The sequence below is a fragment of the Schistocerca piceifrons genome, chromosome 2 (genome assembly GCF_021461385.2).
Source record: "Schistocerca piceifrons isolate TAMUIC-IGC-003096 chromosome 2, iqSchPice1.1, whole genome shotgun sequence".
NCBI classification, from domain to species: Eukaryota; Metazoa; Arthropoda; class Insecta; order Orthoptera; family Acrididae; genus Schistocerca; species Schistocerca piceifrons.
In genome coordinates, this window is record NC_060139.1 from 297,535,479 (window position 1) to 297,558,350 (window position 22,872).

The following is a 22,872-nucleotide window of genomic DNA, read 5'->3' on the forward strand; positions in this document are numbered from 1 at the left end:
CGAGGGATCGGAAGAACAGGGGGCAAAGACAGCAATACAATCCGATGGGCGACGAAGAAGTCTGAAGCACTGCGTGTCACATGCGGTCGCGCGTTATCCTGTTGCAATGTGGCCATCGACAGGCTCCGAAGGTATGGGAGGACAACGGGTTCCAGCACTTCAGAGATGTAACGCTGGCTGTTTAGTTTACCGGCAATGCGTACTAGGGGTTGCGGGGGTGGAATCCAATACCACACCAAACAATAATACGGGGTGCAGGGGCAGTATGACACTTCATAGGTGCCAGTTCAACAATCCCTCACCACGATGTCTCCAGACACTACTCCGAACATCACAATGGTGCAGGCAGAATCGGGATCCGTCGGTAAAAACAACGTCGCTCCATTCGGTTGTCCATGTCCTCCATTCGTCGCACCATTACCGCCGAAAAAACCTGTGATTGACAAACGGAGCTATGGACGCCTTGTGGAAAGTCCACTGTGCCGCAAACGACGTCGAGTGGTACGCGCGGACACTGCTTATTGCGCAGCAGACCGAATTTGTTGTGATACGGTTCGCAATGCGGCAGAGCGATCCATCACTGCCACGCCCGCAACATACCTGTCACCGCGCGTAGTGGGGCAACGACGTGGATGTAATCGGTCCCGTCGGTACGTCGTTCCCTCCGGCAACCAGCGAGTGCAGATCCGCATCGCAGCTGCTTGGTTCTGTCCGACAAGACCACCGATTTCTCTGACGGATAAACCGCAGGCAGCTATTATTTCTCGGTCGAACTGCGAAACGTGCTCGAAAGAAGCTCGCTGTCTTCTACGAGGCTTACTGAAGCTGCTCACACGAAACAGCCACACGATATAACAATTCCGGTAGGTCCAGACGGCCGCCTGTTCCCCATTTATACAGCGCTTGCAGGTGGGGCTACTGGCGCCTTTGATGCGCTAAAATACTAATCATGTCTATCTCTCGTCGCCGCAAATGCATGCTGAAAATTTCACCTCATATGCATTTTGGGTGGCCAGCAGAGTACTATATCTGGCTTCTTTTAACGTTCTTCATCTACTGCGCTAATGAGGTGTAGAGAACTGACCAACTGGACACATTTCTTCTTTTGGGCACATAATGCACTGTTGTCAAATTCTCTCAAAAACCATGTGATGGAGATAAAACTTCTCTGGACTTGGAAACTTTCACTTTTTGTTGAATTCCATGTTGTTTTGCTTCGGTGTTCTTGCTGCTATAAACTTTTTGTGCAATAGCTCTTCAGATAAAAGACAACTTGTTAAAAAATTAATCACCGTAGGATTTGTAGAGGACCTGCCCATTTTATGGCTAGGTCTTTACTGTTGTACAAACAACACTGATTCTTTTCTTTCTGTTCTGGGTCAAAAAATTAATTTGTTTCCTCAGACGAAATACTCTGCCATTTTTTCCTTGCATGCACCTATTTTCTACATTAATATAATGAGCGATCTACTCCAACACTTTTTTGTGAGATAAAGTTGTCCCATACGTTGTTAGGGTTACAGCTACACTAAGAATTACTGCTGCGGGTGGAATATTTACAATATTATGTAGACGAATCAAGCTACCAAATTACGGTGCTTTATTCCACTAAGTTGCATCGAGACTAATAACTACACGACATGTGTAGTGATCGGAGCAAATAGGTCACAATGGGGAAAGAAGTATCAGGGATCCCACAAATATCAGTATTGTGCCCACTATTTTCCTAAAAAATGGTTCAAATGGCTCTGAGCACTATGAGACTTAACATCTGACGTGACCAGTCTCCTAGAACATAGAACTACTTAAGCCTAACCAACATAAGGACATCACACACATCAATGCCCGAGGCAGGATTTGAACCTGAGTCCGTAACTGTCGTGCAGTTCCAGACTGAAGGGCCTAGAACCGCTCGGCCACAGCGGCCGGCATAAATTTTTCTCATTATATGTTAATGATGTGTCGATCACTATTTACCATTGCAAATGTCATTTAGAAGCTGACGGCATTTAATTGCATGGCGCTGCAAGCACTAACTTACAGTACGTAAATGCTGACCTGTTTAATTTATCAGAATGCACACAGAAAATACATTTGAATCTCAACCCATCTGAAACTAAACGCAAGCAGTCTTCACCGCTCACAAAATACTTATTACTACTCGGTTCCGAGAATCTCTTTCACTCTTAATCCTAAAAACACAATAATAACCATTTCTTCTCCTGCAAAGAAATCAGGGAAAATTCTAGACCATCACTTAGACTCGACTGAACAAACAGCTGCAGTCTCTAAGAAGGCATCAGCATCACTTCACCCACTACAAACATACACTAGAAAAGAAACTTTCTTTTGAACTTAAAAGGGAACTCATACAGTCACTAATACGTCCACTCATTGATTATAGTGATCTTATCATTCAATGATTTTAGTTTGAGAACTCACATCGCTTTCAACTGGCGACGAATCCTTTTGTGCCATACTTTTGTGATGCAAACTACCTCGACCATATCACTCCTGCCTGTGAACAATTATTATGGCCGTGTGCCAATAAGTGTGGAGATGATTATACACTAAGTTTTCTGTATCGTTTTCTCAGTCATTGCACTCCTTCCTATTTATCTTCAGTTCTTACACTGTTATCAGAAAAAACACAGCAGAAATACACATTCTCAGTCCTCTCTGTACCACTACACAATTCTGCCATGTTCTCTAAATCATTTTCTGTATGAGGAACCTGACTTTTGAACAATATTCTCCTAATACTAACAAAAGTTTCAAGTGATAAACTAAGAAATATCTTGCTTAAAACCTCAATTATTATTATTATTATTATTACTTTCTGTTAACAACGCAAATTATTATTAATGAGTTTTTATGTAATACCTAAGCAATATCATTCTTCATTATGTTATCATTCATATTTTAATGCTATTACTGCCAATTAATTTACTAATAATGCAAGCTTTATAATTGAGTCTTTTATGTAATGCCTAATCTATATCATCCCAATTCCTTCATTATATTACATTCCTTCAATATTATTATTATTATTATTATTGCCCATTATTTTATTAAAAATGCAAATTATTATTGCTTTGACTGTTATGTAATAATTTTCCTATTCATTGTTCCTGGTCATATGTAGGAGAAGTTCTTGAAGCCATAATGTAATTAGAATAAAGGAGCAATAAATAAATAATTTAATGTACAACACGTACAGCGCCTGTCCCACCACATTTGCCTGGGGCACACCTAAAGTATCTTTTGTTTTAGTCGCTGGCTCTCCATCTGAAATAAAAAGTTGGCATTCGCCCACCAAGATACACTGAACGTAGACATGAATTTAACTTACTACCGCACATAATAGTACTTTTGTTAATAAACATTGGTGCCGTATCGAGTAACAAGTGTTCCAGAAACTAAGAAACACTAGTTTTCGCTTTATGTGACGAAACATGCTTTAAACATGGAGCACACCCGAACCTCTGAGCACTTTACAGATCAATACGCTGCGGCAACCTAGATTTTGAGGTTAATAGTAGTATGTTGAAACTCCAGTATGAAGCTACACTGCTCACCCTTTGTGTCATATGCATATTGCTACACTGCTCACCATTTAAACATATCTACTTTCCGAGGAAAATATGCTTTCATTTCGTAATATAAAAAAAGTCCTGTCTGAAATTCCATAGCTAGCAATAGCTATCTCTGAAGAATGTACAATAGCCAAAATGCCTTCACAGACCAAAGATAATACTGGCAGAGAAACGAGAGAAACTCTTTGGAGGGCGGTCGGCGAGAAGAGGTTGTGATCTTGCTCCAGAGAAAAGGGCAGTGTGCGCCGATTGCACAAAAATCTCAGTCCAAATTACAAAGTTATTGGCGAGAACTGCACATTAACTGAATAGTTCTTTCTGAAGTCAATCTGAAACCAGAAGTGAGGGAGCAGGAGAAGAATATGAAATAGAATTGCGAGATGGTTAAGAATCTGTGTGAAATTGCCTGGGTAAGAAGTTCATCGTAACTTCTCCCTCGTCGGCCGCGGTGGCCGAGCGGTTCTAGGAGCTCCAATCCGGAACCACGCCGCTGCTATGGTCGCAGGTTCCAAACCTGCCTCGGCCATGTATGTGTGTGACGTCCTCAGGTTAGTTAGGTGCAAGTAGTTAGAAGTCTAGGGGACTGATGACCTCAGATGTTAAGTCCCATAGTGCTTAGAGCCATTTGAACTGCACCCTCGTGTAGAGTCACAAAATGCCTTAGCACATTGAATAATTAGTGAAATTCACTTGGCACAGCGTGTATTAGCAACCTTTGTGTCATATGAATATTGCTGATTGGTGCTACGCTTTTGGTTTGACCTTTACTAAACGAACTGTCAGTTGAAAAACAACATGAATCAGAGCTATTGTTTCAATAAAGTGTCAGAGCTGCATGATACACTACGTTTACTGGTTATTACATTTTGTGTAAGATTCTATGCGACGTGAGCTAATGTGGTACCACGATAACATTGGGCGTCTTCTAACAGGCAAATGCGCTCTGGAGTAATGGTTTTATCCATTTATGACGTTTAGTACTATTTTCCCAACGATTAAAATCAAGTCGGACTGTTTGTGGTGGCTGATTTGTCGTGTCAATTGTCAGCTTGTCGACAGTGTATGTAATATTATTGAAGAGTACTTTTGTGTAATAAGGGCACGACTGGCTACCTGAAACTCGAGTGGTAGCATTCGAATACTGCGTATTACAAAAGTCCGACGCCTACATTTCTTTCATTAAGGAAACATTCGCTGTAGTCTGGTTTAGACAAGCTGTCACGTGACTCTTAAGGTCCAAAGCAGCGGCGCTGTCGCCGACTGCACGCGGAAGCAACGGCCATTGGCAGTTTTCTGCACACTTCCTCTGTCACTGTTTCAGTTGCTAAATTCTAAAGGCGTTCCACTGTAGGCAACGCTATTCTTTGCTACTGTCTCTAGCAATGCATCGTTCGACCCGAGCCCAACTGAGTGGCTTGTGTTGCGACAGGAATTCTAACAATCATGCCCTTTTTAAGTTACTGTGAAACCGTGTCTTAGGTTGATGTAGCCAACAAACCTTATCTTGTACGACGTAATGGTTGCGAGCGTTATTCATAAAAAGTACAGAGTTTTTCGTTATGTTTCGAAGCAGAAAGTCTTCAAACAAGTATTTTGGTTCATATCTTCGTGGAAGTCTGATCCGCCAGGAGGTCGAAAGCGCTAATGCGCTGCTTCCTGGACTCGGGTAGGCGCACCGACCTCGGATAGAATCCGCCCGGCGGATTGATGACGAGGGCTGGTATGCCAGCCAGCCTGGATTTGGTCTTTAGGCGGCTTTCCACATCCCGCTAGGTGAATACCTGGCTGGTCCCCACGTTTCGCCTCAGTTACACGACTCACAGGCATTTGCAGACGTTCGCACTATTTAATGGCTTCCACTAGACGCAGGCATATGGGGTAAACTACTGACATCCAGGGGGGTTCAGGGTGGCGGCAGGAAAGGCATCCGGACACCCTCTGTAACTAACACCGCCAAATCCGTAACGACAAGGCCAACCCCACGTTGAAGCGTTACAAGGCCCAAAGAAAAAATTTTTAGTGGAAGTCTGAGGTCTTGTTTGACAACTAGGAATGAAATATTTTGAATTTTTCGGCATGCGCGGCATTTATTGTTCTCTTTCCTCTAGCAATCGGAGCTGCCATATCATGTCAGATGGTATCGTTTATCCACCCTTGTTTTAATCTGTCCCCTGCATTCACTCAATTTCATGAAGTCCAATGATGTCAAAATTTGCCTCTACTAACTCCCTAAGAAACTGGCACCACGGATCTGTAATAAAATAGATTTACAGCGGACTCCTAACTTTTCCACAAGTCTTAGCAAGCGCGATTCACTACCCAGAAACAGGTCCGGTGCGACAAGTGCAGGACGCTGCTTTTTGGTTGTCGGACACTCCTTCCTCGAATAACATGCACGTATTTAACGTATAATTGCACTTTTCGTGAAAGAGGCTAGTTTTGCGACCGTCTTCTCGAGGCGCCTCCTCTTCCCAGGTGTCACCAATTCAGATGACTCGCCTATTCTTCTTTCTTGAGATTTATCTTTACAGGTGCTTGTCACTGATCTTTCGCTATTCGTGGAGGAGTTGCAGTTCGCTCCACCACTTAACGCAAAGGTATGTGAGGTGTCCCATCATCCGACGCTCTCTCAAAATGGTTGCCTAACACTGGCGCCTGCTGACCAGCGCCTGGTTATCTCTGTACGCCTTCATATTTGATGTGGTCAATAAAGGTGCGCAGATGGCACTGAGGACGATGTTGGAAAAATGTGGGATTTAGAGGGACCCATAGCAGTTTTATTAAAGCGTATTTCAATGTCGCACCCCCTCGCCCCCATCTCCCCCAAACTCACAAACGCCCAACAGGAGGACGCAAAGCAGTAGGACTGAAAAAGCAAAAACGACCCTCTCTATTTCGTCGTCTGGTTTTGAACGCTTCGAACCGATTACCACCCTGTAACTCAGAGCAAAAATTGCGGTCGCACAACATCTCAGAGGCGTGCGATTACGTTCAAACCGACTGCAGGCCCACTGTGTCCTTAGATGAGGACTCAATCGTCCGCGAGGGTATCATCAGCGTGATAAATTGTCAAGAACGCCTTCCTCCTGCTCGTCACAAAGCGAACTGTCGTTTTCGACTTCGAAATGTGTGGGAATGTAAGGTGTCAGGCAAATCCAACACCTTCCATGAAAACCCCGACATGATAGCAAATCCGGCACTATGTCACATAGTTCTGAATAAATCCTGACATTAAATTAACCAAAGTAATACGATCAACAAGTGAGCAAATAGAATACCACAGACTAACACAAGAACGCCTAAATGCATGTCATACCTTCCCACTGTGAAACAGACGCAGTTCGGAGGGGAGAAACGAGAACAGAATCCGAGAGCAGAACCGTGTTAAGCTAGAAGGCCCTACGATAAGGGATGGACACCCACATCGCCAGCCGACCGTCAAGACGACCCCCCAGCCCATGTTAAAAGATAGAGCCCTCCAGAAGAACAGTTTAGATCTTACGATAACACTAAAAGGGCCACACCAGTTGCAAGTTTTAGCGTGAGACTTTTTCGCGTCTCTGTTACGTAGCAAACATTAAAAACATTGCCCCACCACGAAAAGTATAATGTTTCTCATTGGATAGACAGAAGTTTTTGCAGGCGAAGCTTAAGGTTAACATTGAGACCCTGATTGGTCAGTTGAAAACACATCCAGATACCTTTTCTTAAATAAACTTCAGTAAATTGTAGTAAGGAGAAGTTAGAAAGAGTTGCTTCCGAGACGGCGAGGTGTGTGGAGCTGGGCCATCCGCTGCCCCCTGACGCTGCCTAACCAATGTCAAGGTAATGAACGCACGTGATGCCACATAAGGCTTCCCTCAGAACTGCAGAAGTCTCATCTGTTACACCCCCTTTTTGCATAATACTAATGTCGATCGTCAATTGAAGCTCATGGTATTCACATTTGCTACTAGAAGTTAAAATCTGAAACTCGATGATTTTTCTGTTATGTAATTATTGAGAAGCCACATCAGCCACTGTAATTTACGACAAGTTAAATAAGTAATTAAAGATAACTGAGGGTCACTGTAGACCATTTTTGATAGCTTTCTCTTTTATGAAACTTAATTTAAACCTAGATTATAGATATGATATGGCATAGGTCATTCTTCGATCCATTGTAGAACTTGGAAACCCATTCAGGGAATATTCACTCACATTTTTGTTGAACGCAGTTGGTTTTTATCATCCTGTATTAAAATATTTCCTTTCATCAATAGCACAATTTATAAACAATGTTTTGTGAGTAGAGTAGAAATTCCAATGGTAGACTTAACTGCTTTTTCGACGTCATTTTACCAGCTAACTAAAAATAGGAAAGCCTTGAACCCCTTCCACTAAATTTAGTTAGTATTAAGATTTTTATACAGGGAGTGCAGTGGAGCTGACGCTGAAATCATTAAGTATTTGATTGTATCATCGCTAGTCCCACTGAACTCTTCTGAACTCTACATGTCATGTGTGGTCTGGCGTCTCCTTACCAGCCTCAGGTCCCAGGTTCAACTTAGTCAGTTCCCAAAAAAAGACGCTCAGAGCGTCGTTGCGCGGAAGTGGTAGGGAGACACGACTTAGAACAAACAGACACCACGCAGAATGTTAGAAAGGCCCCAAGTAAAAGAGTCCATTTATTTCGCCCTTCATGCCACCGTTGTGTGGATGCTGAGCGGCGGTGGGTCTGGAATGTTTTCCACGGTCACACACGGGAAAACCGTGTGACTGCAGTGCTGGGCATCACGGTTATCACCTTCAGCACATAGGTAACAACAGAAAGGGTGAAATGTGTTTAAAACTGGTTGTGAGAGCTTCCTATCGTGTGACACGACTACAGTGGCGTTGGAAATAATTGTGGTGAATTTTGTGCCTGTGTGACATTATTACATCACTTTACCTCTCACATGAAGTTCAGAGCTCTGGCTTTATCTCTCCATGATGTGTTTACACTCGGCTGCTTGAAACTTCTCCAAGTCCGAAGGTGACTGGACTAGATGCTTTTGCACCTTCACGGAAGAAAGTTGTAGTAGGCTTTGCGTCAAATTTCAAACTTCTACGCTGTAATGGGAGACAACTACGGGATTTCTAAAAAGTGGCTGTTTAACTGTTTTGTCGAGTGCAGTTTAAATCAGATATTGGAGTGCTGAATTCTTATTATTTTCATTTATTATTTTAATAACAGTCCAGACTCGCGATATAATTAAAAGAGTTACTCACGGAGGTGAATAATATCGTGTCAGATTTCCTTTTGCCTGGTGTAGTGCAGCAACTCGACGTGACGTGGAGTCAAGTCTTTGGAAGTCCCCTGCAGAAATATTGATTCATGCTGCCTCTATATAAGTCCATATTTGCCGGTGCAGGATATTTTGGACAAAGTGACCTCCTGATTATGTCCCATAAATATTTGGTGGGCTTAGTGTCGCTCTAATTGTCCAGAACGTTATTTACGTGTGATATGGCGCGCGACGCTATCCTGTGATCTTGTTCAGAGCGCTCACCGTAATCGATTATAGTTCGTTGTCCTGGTGTGGGTGGCGCTCCGGTGGCGATTTGCTATGACGTCGCTGGCGTGTGTTTGTGGTGGCCGGCGGAAAGCGAGAGGCTAGTTGGTTTCCCGGGATTGCACGGAACGTAAATTTCGCTCTGCCTGACCTGCTAGTGACTAGCGCTAAGGTGGTTGTGCCTCGCAATATGAGGAGAGTGGTCTGGGGCGGAGGCGACTCGCCGCTGTGCTGGCCATGCGGTGGTGATTAACTGGGGTCGGCTTACTTGTTCTTCCTGCCTGTCTGATGTGGAGGTCCGGTGGGGTCCTGTGATACTCTGGCCCGGAGACAACTAGTTGCTGAATTTTGGAGTCGTCTGCCAGGTTAGGGTGTGGGCTCGGTTGGCTCTTCAGATTTTCCCCTGGAAGCTCCAGCAGCGGTTTCTGAACTTTCTGATGTGGGGCGGCGTTGTTGGAACTTTTTGCTGTGTGTGTGTGTGGGGGGGGGGGGGGCTCGTTACGATATTTGTTGGTACTAATTTATTTGCTCAACTGGAGTCCTGCCCGGAGTAGCGTTCATGGTTCAAATGGCTCTAAGCACTATGGGACTTAACTTCTGAGGTCATCAGTCCCTTAGAACTAAGAACTACTTAAACCTAACTAACCTAAGGACATCACACACATCAACGCCCGAGGCAGGATTCGAACCTGCGACCGTAGCGGTCGCGCGGTTCCACACTGTAGCGCCCAGAAGCGCTCGGCCACCTCGGCCGGCAGTAAAAATGGTTCAAATGGCTCTGATCACTATGGGACTTAACATCTGTGGTCATAAGTCTACTAGAACTTAGAACTACTTAAACCTAACTAACCTAAGGACATCACACACATCCATGCCCGAGGCAGGATTTGAACCTGCGACCGTAGTGGTCACGCGGTTCCAGACTGAAGCGCCTAGAACCGCACGGCCACACCGGCCGGCCGGCCGGCAGTAGCGTTCATGTATGGTTTATTTGGCATTTGATGTGTTAGGTAAAGTCTGCCTAAGAATGGTAGTTTTGTACAGTGTATACATAGTGAATTACTGCTGCTTGGTATATGTTGTCTTGTCGGACCTGAACAACACGATCTCGTCAGTTTGGTCGTGTAACAGCATTTGGTGCTATGTTTTGTATTTTTCTCACTGTGTTATTATTAACTTCTGGCATAGTCGCGTTTGGTGTCGTTAAGGCAGTTCTAAGACTGTGGTTTGACTATTCATGTGCGCTTGGCTTTTATTGTTTCGTTTTAAGGAGCGAGAATAGTTTACTGAGATTTGTGTGTGTTGGCTTCCGGCACTAATTAAGAGCGCCCGAGTTAACGGCACCGAGGTTATCATGTGCTGTCGGGATGTTATACTGTATTTTTTAATTTTATCTTGTGTTGATATTATCTGTCGTGTGTTACAGAACATAACCAAAGTGCGTAAGTGACGGGCAGTTGTGGGAGGCATGTCGGGGAGCTCTCAGCGGTTTATTTCGGGGACCGTTTCTAGTGGGAAGGCTCCGAAGTGTTGAGAGCTTGCTCGTCTGTGATTGCGTTGGGAGTTGCCCTCGCCCTTTGGATGTATCAAATTATTATTTTGTTATTATATTTATTGGCTGTGTGTCGCGCTTCTTTCATTTTATGGTGCTAAGCGTCATTATATTTCTCGAAGTTTTTTTATATAAATAATTTTAAACTTTGATGCCAAGTTAACTTATTACTATTGGCAATTTAATAAACCGTGTACAGAGTCTGCTGTTTGGATATTATTGGATGGAACTCCTTGCATAGTTGTCCTATTAGAACACACATTTCTACGTATATCACGAACAGTTGTTGCCCAGGACAAGACGAAATATTACCCATAAAAATTCTATGGTTGAATGGCTGCAAATGGTCTTCAAGTAGCCGAAGGTAGCCATTTTCAGTCAATCATCGGTTCAGATGGAACAGAGAATAGAATTTAGTCCAGATAAACACACGCCAGACCATTAAGGGGCCACCACCAGCTTGCACAGTGCATCCTTGACAACTTGGGTCCATGGCATCGTGAGGTGGGCACCACACCCGATCCCTACCATCAGCTGTTACCAACCGAAACTGGAAACCATGTGGCCAGAGTACGGTTTCCCAGTCGTCTAGTATCCAACAATATATATAAATGACCTAGTAGATAGTGTCAGAAGTTCCATGCGGCTTTTCACGGATGATGCTGTAGTACACAGAGATTTCGCAGCATTAGAAAATTGCAGCGAAATGCACGAAGATCTGCAGCAGATACGCACTTGGTGCAGGGAGTGGCAACTGACCCTTAACATAGACAAATGTTGTTGTGTCGGCAGACTTGCCAACACTACGTACACTAATAGAAAGAGGCGGCCAAGATGCACGCGCTAACTCACGCAGGGTGGCGTGAGGTCTGAAACAGGATACGTAATGAATGCTATAAAGAAAAGTACGTAGCTGCTGGAATACTTAACTTTAATCCATCATTTGTATACAGCGTTCTTGATGATACAAGTGAGACTCTCTCTAGATAAATGCAATGTAATGCTAATGGCGCCTTGCTAGGTCGTAGCCATGGACTTAGCTGAAGGCTATTCTAACTAGCTGCTCTGCAAATGAGCGAGTCTTCGTCCGTGTAGTCGCTAGCAAAGTCGTCCGTACAACTGGGCGAGTGCTAGTCCGTATCTCGACACCTGCCTCGCGGTGGCGCTCGGTCTGCGATCACTGACAGTGGCGACACGCGGGTCCGACATGTACTAATGGACCGCGGCCGATTTAAAACAACCACATAGCAAGTGTGGTGCCTGGCGGTGACATCACAAATGTAATGTATTGCGAATACATAGAAAGAAGGATCCTTTATTGTATCATTGTATGACAGCGGAACAAACACTGGTAGCAGTTACATCTGTAAAATATCTGGGAGTATGAGTACGGAACGATTTGTCGTGGAATGATCATATAAAATTAATTGTTGGTAAGGCGGGTGCCAGGTTGAGATTCATTGGGAGAGTCCTTAGAAAATGTAGTCCACCAAGAAAGGAGGTGACTTACAAAACACTCGTTCGACCTATACTTAAGTATTGCTCATCAGTGTGGGATCCGTACCAGGTCGGGTTGACAGAGGAGACAGAGAAGATCTGAAGAAGAACGGAGCGTTTCGTCACAGGGTTATTTGGTAAGCGTGATAGCGTTACGGAGATGTTTAGCAATCTCAAGTGGCAGACTCTGCAAGAGAGGTGCTCTGCATCGCGGTGTAGCTTGCTGTTCAGGTCTGGAAAGGGTGCGTTTCTGGATGAGGTATCGAATATATTGCTTCCCCCTACTTATACCTCCCGAGGTGATCACGAATGTGAAATATGAGGGTTTCGAGCGCGCACGGACGCTTTCCGGCAGTCGTTCTTCCCGCGAACCATACGCGAATGGAGCAGGAAGGGGAGGCAATGGCAGTGGCTCGTAAAGTGCTCTCCGCCACCTACCGTTGGGTGGCGTGCGGAGTATGAATGTAGATGTAGATGTAGAACTGATATGGTGACGAGCCCAGGAGAGGCGTTGCAGACGATGCCGTGCTGTCATGCTGTCAGCGAAGGCACTCGCGTCGGCTGTCTGTGTCACAGTCCATTAACGCCACATTTCGTCGCACCGTTCTAAGGGATACGTTCGTCGTACGTTTGCACATTGATTTCGCATCAGGTTAGCTTGCATTCAGAAGGCTGTTGCATTCAGCGCCTGTTATATTGACTTGTAAATAATAGATTTAAGCTATGAGTCGTCCTTTTAAAATTTTATTGGGAGATCTAGATTTCAACTAGAGACTAGCTATGCTCAATGCACTATTATTTTTGTTCAATGCATGTAATGCCTGTTGGTCCTGCTTCATCCACAGTTCATTCAATACTACTGTTTGCGGAAGGTTATTTGACACTATGCTTGTCTATTAGCACTGACAACTCTACGCAAACGACTCCGCTGCCGGCCATCGGCATCTGCGTTGCCCGTGGTGAGAGGTAAGGCCTGCTACCATTCCGCGTTCAAAGTCTGTTAATTCCCGTCATGCGGCCGTAACCACGTCGGAAACCTTTTCACGTGAATCACTTGGGTATAACTGACAGACGTGCCAGTGCACTGTACTTTTGTACCTGGCGTACGCGATACTACCGCCACCTGTATCAGGGGCGCCCGCAGGTTTTTGTCTCAGTAGCGGCAAAACATTTTCTTCACACACACACACACACACACACACACACACACACATATATATATATATATATATATATATATATATATATATATATATATATATATATATATATATATATATTATGTTTCTGAACCATATTCTGCTAATAAATTGTTTTCTTACCACTAATAATTGTTTAAGCGCTTAAAAATACTGCTCATGCAGTTGGATTTAAATTAACAGTCCGGAAGAAAAACGGTTCACCACACTCAACTGTGTAAACCTGGTCAAATTCACTTACATTACTGTCAAAGCTGCTTTTATGCACTTAACAATAGTGTTCTGCAGCTGCGTAGTGTATTAACTAAGAACGATTCTTTCATGTGATACAGCTCTATTTTGGAATTGGCCTACGCATTGTAATATGCTTACTGAATTACTATTGTTCTCTGAAGAGAATTTGTCGTTTCATGGCAAGCCAGTTGTTTTCCCCTTATATGCAATTTAGAAATACTGATGCACTTTTAGCACCATGCCAGAGTTACGAACATAAGAAACTGACATTATAACTATAGTAAAACCTGTTTTTACATTAGCAGACTGTACATTTTGCCGCCATTTTCGTTTGATCCTGTCCTAAGCTTTTTCTCTCTGAACTACTTGATTTCCTGCTATTAAAAATCGACATTCGGAAGTAACTGAAGGATATCTTGTCATCCTTCGCGGATACATAACAATTTTGCACATCTTCAACGAACGAGATTTCTTAAAGAAAAACACAATTTTTAAATTTATCATCATTTTTTAAATTTAGTTCTATTCTCCTTTAAAGTTTTTCATTGCTCCAGTTCATCCTGTAATTCTATTTACATATGTTTTATGTCGTTTTTACATCATTTTATCGATATTTCTCGGTTACTTTAGTGGTAATTTTACGGGTACTTTAAATCATAAATAACTGAGCCCTAAAGTTGCTGGTATTTTTTATATTCGTAAACTGAATGAATTCTCACTAGGGGCAACTGCCCCCACTGCCCCCTCTTCCCCCCCCACCCCCCCACCCTGCGAGCACCCCTGACCAGTATACCTGCACATCGCTATCTCACGGCTTCGGCACCTCAGTACGAAGTTGATGCGCGCACAGTAGCCTGAGGGTGACGGCTTACCTGCAGGGCAGCGGCGTAGTAGGAGCGGAAGGCGCCCAGCAGCAGCAGGAGCAGCGCGACGCCGGCCAGCAGCCAGCAGGCCGCCAGCAGGCGGCGGGAGCGCGGGTGCAGCGACAGGGGCTGCGGCAACGACCACAGCCGCAGCCACAGCCGGCGCAGCGGCCGGTCGGCGCTCATGGCGGCCTCTGCCTGCTGCACCGGTTCCCCTGTCTCCTGATCCCTTATCATCTGCCCCTCTATCACCGCACCGTTATCGCCTGCCCCCTTATCACCAAATCTGCAGATTACCTCCATACGACTCAGCAGCTGTACGATACACCTGGATACCCCAGGCGGCCATCCATTTATTGGATTGCGACTTTCCTTGCACTTGAGCACGATTCGTGTTATATCTCGAGATTTTCTTACATCTACATCTACGACACGCGCAGTTGCACGAAGCCTCGTGGGGTGGTCAGCAGCTGCGCGAACTGCGGCGGGTCACACGCCTCCAAACCGCGTAGCTGCAGCTACCTCAGGGAGTCACGTCGTCAGACCGCCGTACCAAGCGCTGCGTTGGTGTCAAGCGCCACGACGGCCCCCCCCCCCCCCACCCCGCTCTGGCGACGGGTGCGAGCCGCGCCGTCACGAAGCCGAAGCCGAAGCCGCCACTGACGACGCCATGGCCGGCCTCCGAGCCGCCTTTGCGGCGGGACGGGCCGCGCTCAAAGAAGAAGTTGTCGCAGTTCATCGTGAGCTCCAGCAGCTGCGCGAGGAGCTGCGGGCTCTGAACAAGAAGATGGTTCACGCCCCCGCACCCGCCTCCCCTGCGGTGCGCCTCCCCTGCCGTCACGCAGACGGACCTACCGTCGCAGAAGGACGTGGCCACTCAAACGGACGTCGCCCCGGAACCTGTAGCAATACAGGAGACCGGGGAGACGCCCATGGACGTGGCACCGTCCTCTCCTTCCCCAACTCCAGGCGGGGAGGCAGCACAGGAGGGGAAGTAAGAGGAGGATGGCAATCTTCGCACGGACATCATACCCTTCCCGGACAGCACGAACATGCGAAACGTGCTGAAGAAGATTGCCACCATGTTACGGGATGGGCGCTCCAACGCCCAAAAGAAACCATACCTCTTCGCCCAGGTGGAAGGGGAATGGAAGCCGTCGCTCCCACACAGGCGTTGGAGATACGTGGCGGGCATCGGGAAATTCTGCTCGAGTTCGTGACAAAGAAAGATCTTAACACCATCAACGCGAACCCGGTCTTCACGCCGCGCGACTGGGAATACATCCTAGACGACGCAATCGTGCGGCTGAAGAACGAGGTTCGCGACGGCACGAGGAAGCTGTCTGCAGACCTGCAGACAGCGCTGTAGAACGTCTCTCGCGAGACAAAGAAGACCTAAAACATCAAAGTCCACTAGTATGCCTGCATCCTAGTAGCCAGGAAAAGATAGACACCGGACAACGAGAGGACACACCACACAGTGAGGCCACATCACCATCGCATCACCAGGAACAGGAGGAACGACTGTAATAAGTCTAAACTCGTACACCTCGGGCCAAGGCCAAGGCCCGTTTGTAAAGCGTCAGCGTCGAGATGTCTCGCGTTCCTTTCGAGTTTTCGCCACCCCACAATCTATTCACATTTGTGAGTACTTACTCCATCAGTTGTCTTACTGCGAATCACCTCCTGATGCAATTGAAAACTTTAGAGGAAACCTCAGTTCACTTCTACTTTACTTCCCCAGTCACACTCTAACCATCAGATGTAATTTTAATCCTCAAGAGTCAAATGGTAAAACGACAATATTTTTAATGGTGGGCATAAAAAGAGCTCCTCGGAGACTTTATTAAATGCCATTTGCGAAAACAACCTGTTACAGATGGTTTGAAACTCCACTTACGATGGAAATACACTACTGGCCATTAAAATTGCTACACTACGAAGATGACATGCTACAGATGCGAACTTTAAGCGACAGGAAGAAGATGCTGTGGTATGCAAATGATTAGCTTTTCAGAGCATCCACAGAAGGTTGGCGCCTTGGCGACGCCTAGAACGTGCTGACATGAGGAAAGTTGCCAACCGACTTCTGATACACAAACAGCAGTTGACTGGCGTTGCCTGGTGAAACGTTGTTGTGATGCCTCGTATTACGAGGAGATATGCGTGCCATCACGTTTTCGACTTTGTTAAAGGCCAGAGTGTAGCCTATCGGGATTGCGGTTTATCGTATCGCGACTGTCTGTTCGCAGAATATGGAATCGGTGGGTTCAGGAGGGTAACACGGAACGCCGTACTGGATCCCAACGGCCTCGTATCACTAGCAGTCGAGATGACAGGCATCTTATCCGCATGGCTGTAACGCATCGATGCCTGAGTCAACAGATGGAGACGTTTGCAGCAGCATGGGCTATCAGCTCGGAGACCATGCCTGCGGTTACCCTCGACGCTGCATCACATACAGGAGCGCCTCCGATGGTGTACTCAACGACGAACCAGGGTGCACGAATGGCGAAACGTCATTTTTCGGATGAATCCAGGTTGTGTTTACAGCATCATGATGGTCGCATCCGTGTTTGGCAACATCTTGGTGAACGCACATTGGAAGCGTGTATTCGTCATCACCATACTTGCGTATCACCCGGCGTGATGATATGGGGTGCCATTGGTTACACGTCTCGGTCACCTCTTGTTCGTATTGACGACACTTTGAACAGTGGACAACCAGGGTGCACGAATGGCGAAACGTCATTTTTCGGATGAATCCAGGTTGTGTTTACAGCATCATGATGGTCGCATCCGTGTTTGGCAACATCTTGGTGAACGCACATTGGAAGCGTGTATTCGTCATCACCATACTTGCGTATCACCCGGCGTGATGATATGGGGTGCCATTGGTTACACGTCTCGGTCACCTCTTGTTCGTATTGACGACACTTTGAACAGTGGACGTTACATTTCAGATGTGTTACGAGCCCGTGGATCTACCCTACATTCGATCCCTGCGAAACCCTACAGTTCAGCAGGATAATGCACGACCGCATGTTGCAGGTCCTGTACAGGCCTTTCTGGATACAGAAAATGTTCGACTGCTGCCCTGGCCAGCACATTCTCCAGATCTGTCACCAATTGAAAACGTCTGGTCAATGGTGGCCGAGCAACTGACTCGTCACAATACGCCAGTCACTACTCTTGATGAACTGTGGTATCGTGTTGAAGCTGCATGGGCAGCTGGGCCTGTAAACGCCATCCAAGCTCTGTTTGACTCAATGCCCAGGCGTATCAAGGCCTTTATTATGGCCAGAGGTGATTGTTCTGGGTACTGATTTCTCAGGATCTATGCACCCAAATTGCTTGAAAATTTAATCACAGGCCAGTTCTAGTATAATGTATGTGTCCAATGAATACCCGTTTAACATCTGCATTTCTTCTTTATGTAGCAATTTTAATGGCCAGTAGTGTACTTTACATCTAATGGCAACAAATAGACCTGACCTCTTTGAAGATATCCAGATCGAAACTAACACCAGTAACTATGACTTTTTTGTAGCAATGGCCCCAGCTCCTGCCAGAAAAAGAAAAACACACACATTCGTTCACACATGCAAGCAGACCCTATACACACATGATCGTCACCTCCATCAGCTCAGACCAGAATGCAACTGTCATATGCGGTGGAAGCAGGAATCTGGAGGGGTGAAGGAAGGGGAAGGGACAACACTGTATGGTGGGGAGAGAGGAGAGAGCTGTCTGGCAGAGACTGCATGGACTAAACGGTCAACATGCGCAGTTTATCGAGGTTTTTGGCATGGAGGTGAGAAAGGGGATGGAGAATGAAGCGAAAAAGGAGAAAACCCGGGTAGATGGGTTAGCAGAGGGCCACACACAAAGAGGGTGGGAGATGTTATGGTAAAAGGGAGGATATGACAGGACAGAGGTGCTGGAAACTGTTAGGTAAATGGTGTGGGAACACTATGTTGCCGTAGTTTGTCGCTGGGATGATTTCACGAGTGGAGAATGAGTTGTAAGGATAACTCCCATTTGTGCAATTTAGAAAAGCTGGTAGCAGAGGGGACGAAGTTTATTTTTTATTTATTTGTATGGCTAGGGCCCCCCCCATCGGGCAGACCATTCTATGAGTGTCGGTCTTTCAATTTGACGCCATTTCGGCGACCGGCAGTCGATGAGGATGACAGGATGATGATGAGGACACTTTTTTTTTCACTTGCTGCTCATTGTTTATTGACCCACCTTCTAATTCCTCATGGTGGGTCGTATTAAGCCTCTTGGCCACTGTGACTGGGCTCGGACCCAGGAGTGGTTTGTGTGTCACCTCCCCTGTTCTCGATCCCACTCACACTGTTGCCCGTGTCCCACCTCGTGGAGGCGGGCTTTTGCGCTATTTGTTCATTTTTACTCGTTGTGCATCTTTTGAATACATTTGCAAATAATATAAGTTATACAGAAATGGAAAACAATTTCATTTTGTATTTAAGAAGAAGTAAATAGAAAGATAGGAAAGAAAAGGATAGAGAATTTCCCACCACCTGTGTGTGGGTTGCGGTCAGGGTCTTGGAATGACCTTCAAGACGCTGGCCGCCACTCAGAGTTCACGCATATGCTAGCATACTTAATTCACTTATTACTACTTACATGGTACTGAATTAATGATGAGGACAGCACAACACCCAGTCACTGAATAGAGAAAATTCCTGGACCCTGCCAGGAATCGAACTTGTGCTCAGAGGATTGACAAACCGTCACGCTGACCATTCAGCTATTGGGGACGGACTGAGGGGACAATCCAAATGTCTCACATAGTGAAGCGGCCATTGAAATCGAGCATGTTAAGTCCAATTGCATATAGTGCAACAGGGTGTTCTATTTTGCTATTGGAAACAGTTTCGTGGTGGTCATTCATCCTTATGGACAGCTGGTTGGTAGCCAAAAAAATATAAAATGCCATGCAATGATTGCAGCAGGGCTCGTATCTGACATGCCTGACTTCACAGGCGGCCCAGGCTCTGATGGTGTAGGATAAGCCTGTGTCAGGAATAGAACGGGCAATGCTGGGTGGATGAACAGCACACAACATGCACCTGGGTCTTCCAGAGGGCTATGGTCCTCGTGGCAAGGGGTAGGGATTGGGAGTGGCTTAGAGATGGACCAGGATGTTGTGGAGGTTGGTTGGGTGATGGGGTGGGAATAATTTTGGTCACGATGTCCTTCATTTCAGGACATAATGATAGGTACTCAAGCACCTGGCAGAAGGTATGGTTGAGTTGTTCCAGTCTGCAATGGTACTGGGCCACAAAAGAGGCACTCCTTTCTGGTGGAACGATTGGGGGTGTGACGGCAGACAGCACAAGAAATCTGTAGGTATGGGGGATAGTGACTGCCCTCACCCACACAGAAGTTTCAGTACTGTCTCACCTTTAGCTCTATGCACAAACTGAATGATGCTCAACTTGTCAAAGACCTATTCTCCTTTCATTGTCCGTTCTTTGAGACAAATACCTTTAACCAAGACCAATATAATCCCAACAATGAACCCTGTATCTGCCAGCTTGTACCACCATCCAATTATGATCCTCCTGCACCCCTTCCCACCTAACCTTCCACAGGTCACCTTTCAGAATTCCTTACCTCAAACTTATCATCACCATCCTTTACCAGGTGCCTTCTTCAAAACACTTACCTTTTAGCAAAATAAAGGACAACCACACACACAAAATAAAAACCAATTCTGACTTGATCATCCTACCTGCAGACAATGGTTCCACCACTGTTGTTATGAACCACAGTGACTAGCTGGTAGAAGGGTTTTCCCAGTTATCGGACTCATCCACCTATAAATTCTGCCAGAGTGAGCTGATCCCAGAAATCTAACATAAGCTGTAATCACTCGGCTCTTCCCAAAACCTCTTACATGAATGCATTTCCCTTCTAACCCATATGACAGCCCATACATCCACCTTCTACACACTACCCAAAACCCACTAACTCAACAAACCTGCATACCCCATTTGACCAAAACCTCCAACCAATTGCTCATAATATAGTGTCCAATGTAAAAGAAAAACCAACCACTTCCTTCACTGACTTTTCAACATCCCCCACTCCCTTTACCTTCATGATTCCTATTCATCACTGTTGACGCTACCTTCCTATACACGAACACCCCTCATGCCTATGGTGTTACTGCTATTCAACACTACCATTCCCAACGTCCTTCAGACTGCAGATCCACTATCTTACACTTTACTAACTTTACCCACAATTACTTCTCCTTTGAAGGGAAACTATACGACCAAATCAACAGCATGGCCATAAGCCCGCACATGGCACCCTCCTATGGAAACTGTTTATGGGCCATCTAGAGGAGAACTTCCTAGCCACCCAAAACGCCAAACCCGTAGTCTGGTTTTGGTTTATTGATCATATCTTCATGATCGTGGCTCAGAATCAAGACACTCCATCTTCATCCTTTCACAACCTCAAAACCTTCTTTCCCATCTGATGCACTTGGTCCTCCTCAACATGGGTTGTCACCTTCCTGGAAATTGAACTTCTGGGCTGTGGTGTGCATCCACATATCTCTCCATATTAAAACCTCCAACCACCAACAGTAACTGTGTTTCGAAAGCTGTCATCCAGTCCACACCAAAAAATGTTTCCTATATAGCATGTCCACCCTGGGAAACCATAGTTTCAGTAATAAAAACTTCCTTGCCATTAAATTGAGGGTCTCAACAAGGCATTCGTAAAGAGGCACCAAGACCTCATTTGGAAACAGGTTTCCCATGACATTTGCCCTTACCCACAATCCTCCCACCACTTCCCAGAAATAGATAATAAAGAGTGCCCCCTTTGTGATCCAATACCACCTCAGAATGGAACAACTGAACCATATCTTTGCCAGAGCTTTGATCACCCATCATCATAGAAATGAAGGACATCCTACCCAAGGATATTCCCACACTCTCAAGGACGTTCCACCACCCAGACAACCTCCAGGACATCCTAGTCGATGTCACTCCTAACCCCAACCCCTCGCCATGAGGTATGTAGTCCTTAGAAGACCCAAGTGCAATACCTGTCCTATCGACCCAACTAGCATTTATTTTATTTATTTATTTATTGTTCCATGGGTCCAAATTAAGGAGAAGTCTCCATGGTCATGGAACAAGTCAATACATGAAATTATAACACGGTATTAGAAACAGATAAAATGAAATATAGAAAACATATTCAGGTGAAAAGTAAGTTTAAATAAAGAAAATCAACAGTGTAACACTGGAATTTGCTTCATTTTTAGATCTTCCAGGAGCTCCTCGACAGAATAGAGGGAGTGAGCCATGAGGAAACTCTTCAGTTTAGACTTAAAAGAGTTTGGGCTACTGCTAAGATTTTTGAGTTCTTGTGGTAGCTTATTGAAAATGGATGCGGCAGAATACTGCACTCCTTTCTGCACAAGAGTCAAGGAAGTGCATTCCACATGCAGATTGGATTTCTGCCTAGTATTAACTGAGTGAAAGCTGCTAACACTTGGGAATAGGCTAACATTGCAAACAACAAACGACATTAAAGAAAATATATACTGTGAGGGCAATGTCAGAATTCCCAGACTATTGAATAGGGGTAGAACAGACGTTCTCGAACTTACGCCACATATAGCTCGAACAGCCCGTTTTAGAGCCAAAAATACCCCTTTTTGAATCAGAAGAATTACCCCAAAAAATAATACCATACGACATAAGCGTATGAAAATATGCGAAGTAGACTACTTTTCGTGTTGAAGTGTAACTTATTTCAGATACTGTTCTAATGGTAAATAAAGCAGCATTTAGTTTCTGAACAAGATCCTGCACATGGGCTTTCCACAACAGCTTACTATCTATCCGAACGCCTAGGAACTTGAACTGTTCCATCTCGCTTATGATATGCCCATTCTGCCTGATCAAAATATCGGTTCTTGTTGAACTGTGAGTTAGAAACTGTAAAAACTGAGTCTTACTGTGATTTAACATCAAATTATTTTCCACAAGCCACGAAATTATTTCATGAACTACATTATTTGATACTGTTTCAATATTACACACAAGATCCTTCAATACCAAGCTGGTGTCATCAGCAAACAGAAATATTTTTGAATCACCTGTAATACTAGAAGGCATATCATTTCTATAAATAAGAAACAGCAGTGGCCCCAGCACCGACCCTTGGGGAACACCCCACTTAACAGTGCCCCGTTGGGATTGAACATCACAACCACTCTCAATATTGCGAAGAACTACCTTCTGCTTCCTGTTCTTAAAGTAAGAGGCGAACCAATTGTAAGCTATGCCCCTTACTCCATAATGGTCCAACTTCTGCAGTAATATTTTGTGGTCAACA

The 22,872-nt window shown here is 45.3% G+C and overlaps 1 protein-coding gene across 1 annotated transcript in view; it reads right to left on the reverse strand.

Annotated features, from left to right (window-relative positions):
* LOC124775335 (galactosylgalactosylxylosylprotein 3-beta-glucuronosyltransferase P-like) overlaps positions 1 to 14,712 on the reverse strand; it is a 193,725-nt gene extending 179,013 nt beyond the window's left edge. The window contains exon 1 of the mRNA XM_047250167.1: positions 14,485 to 14,712. Coding sequence (XP_047106123.1) covers positions 14,485 to 14,712 — 228 coding nt within the window. The remainder of the gene's footprint in view (positions 1 to 14,484) is intronic.
* Positions 14,713 to 22,872: the final 8,160 nt, after the last annotated feature.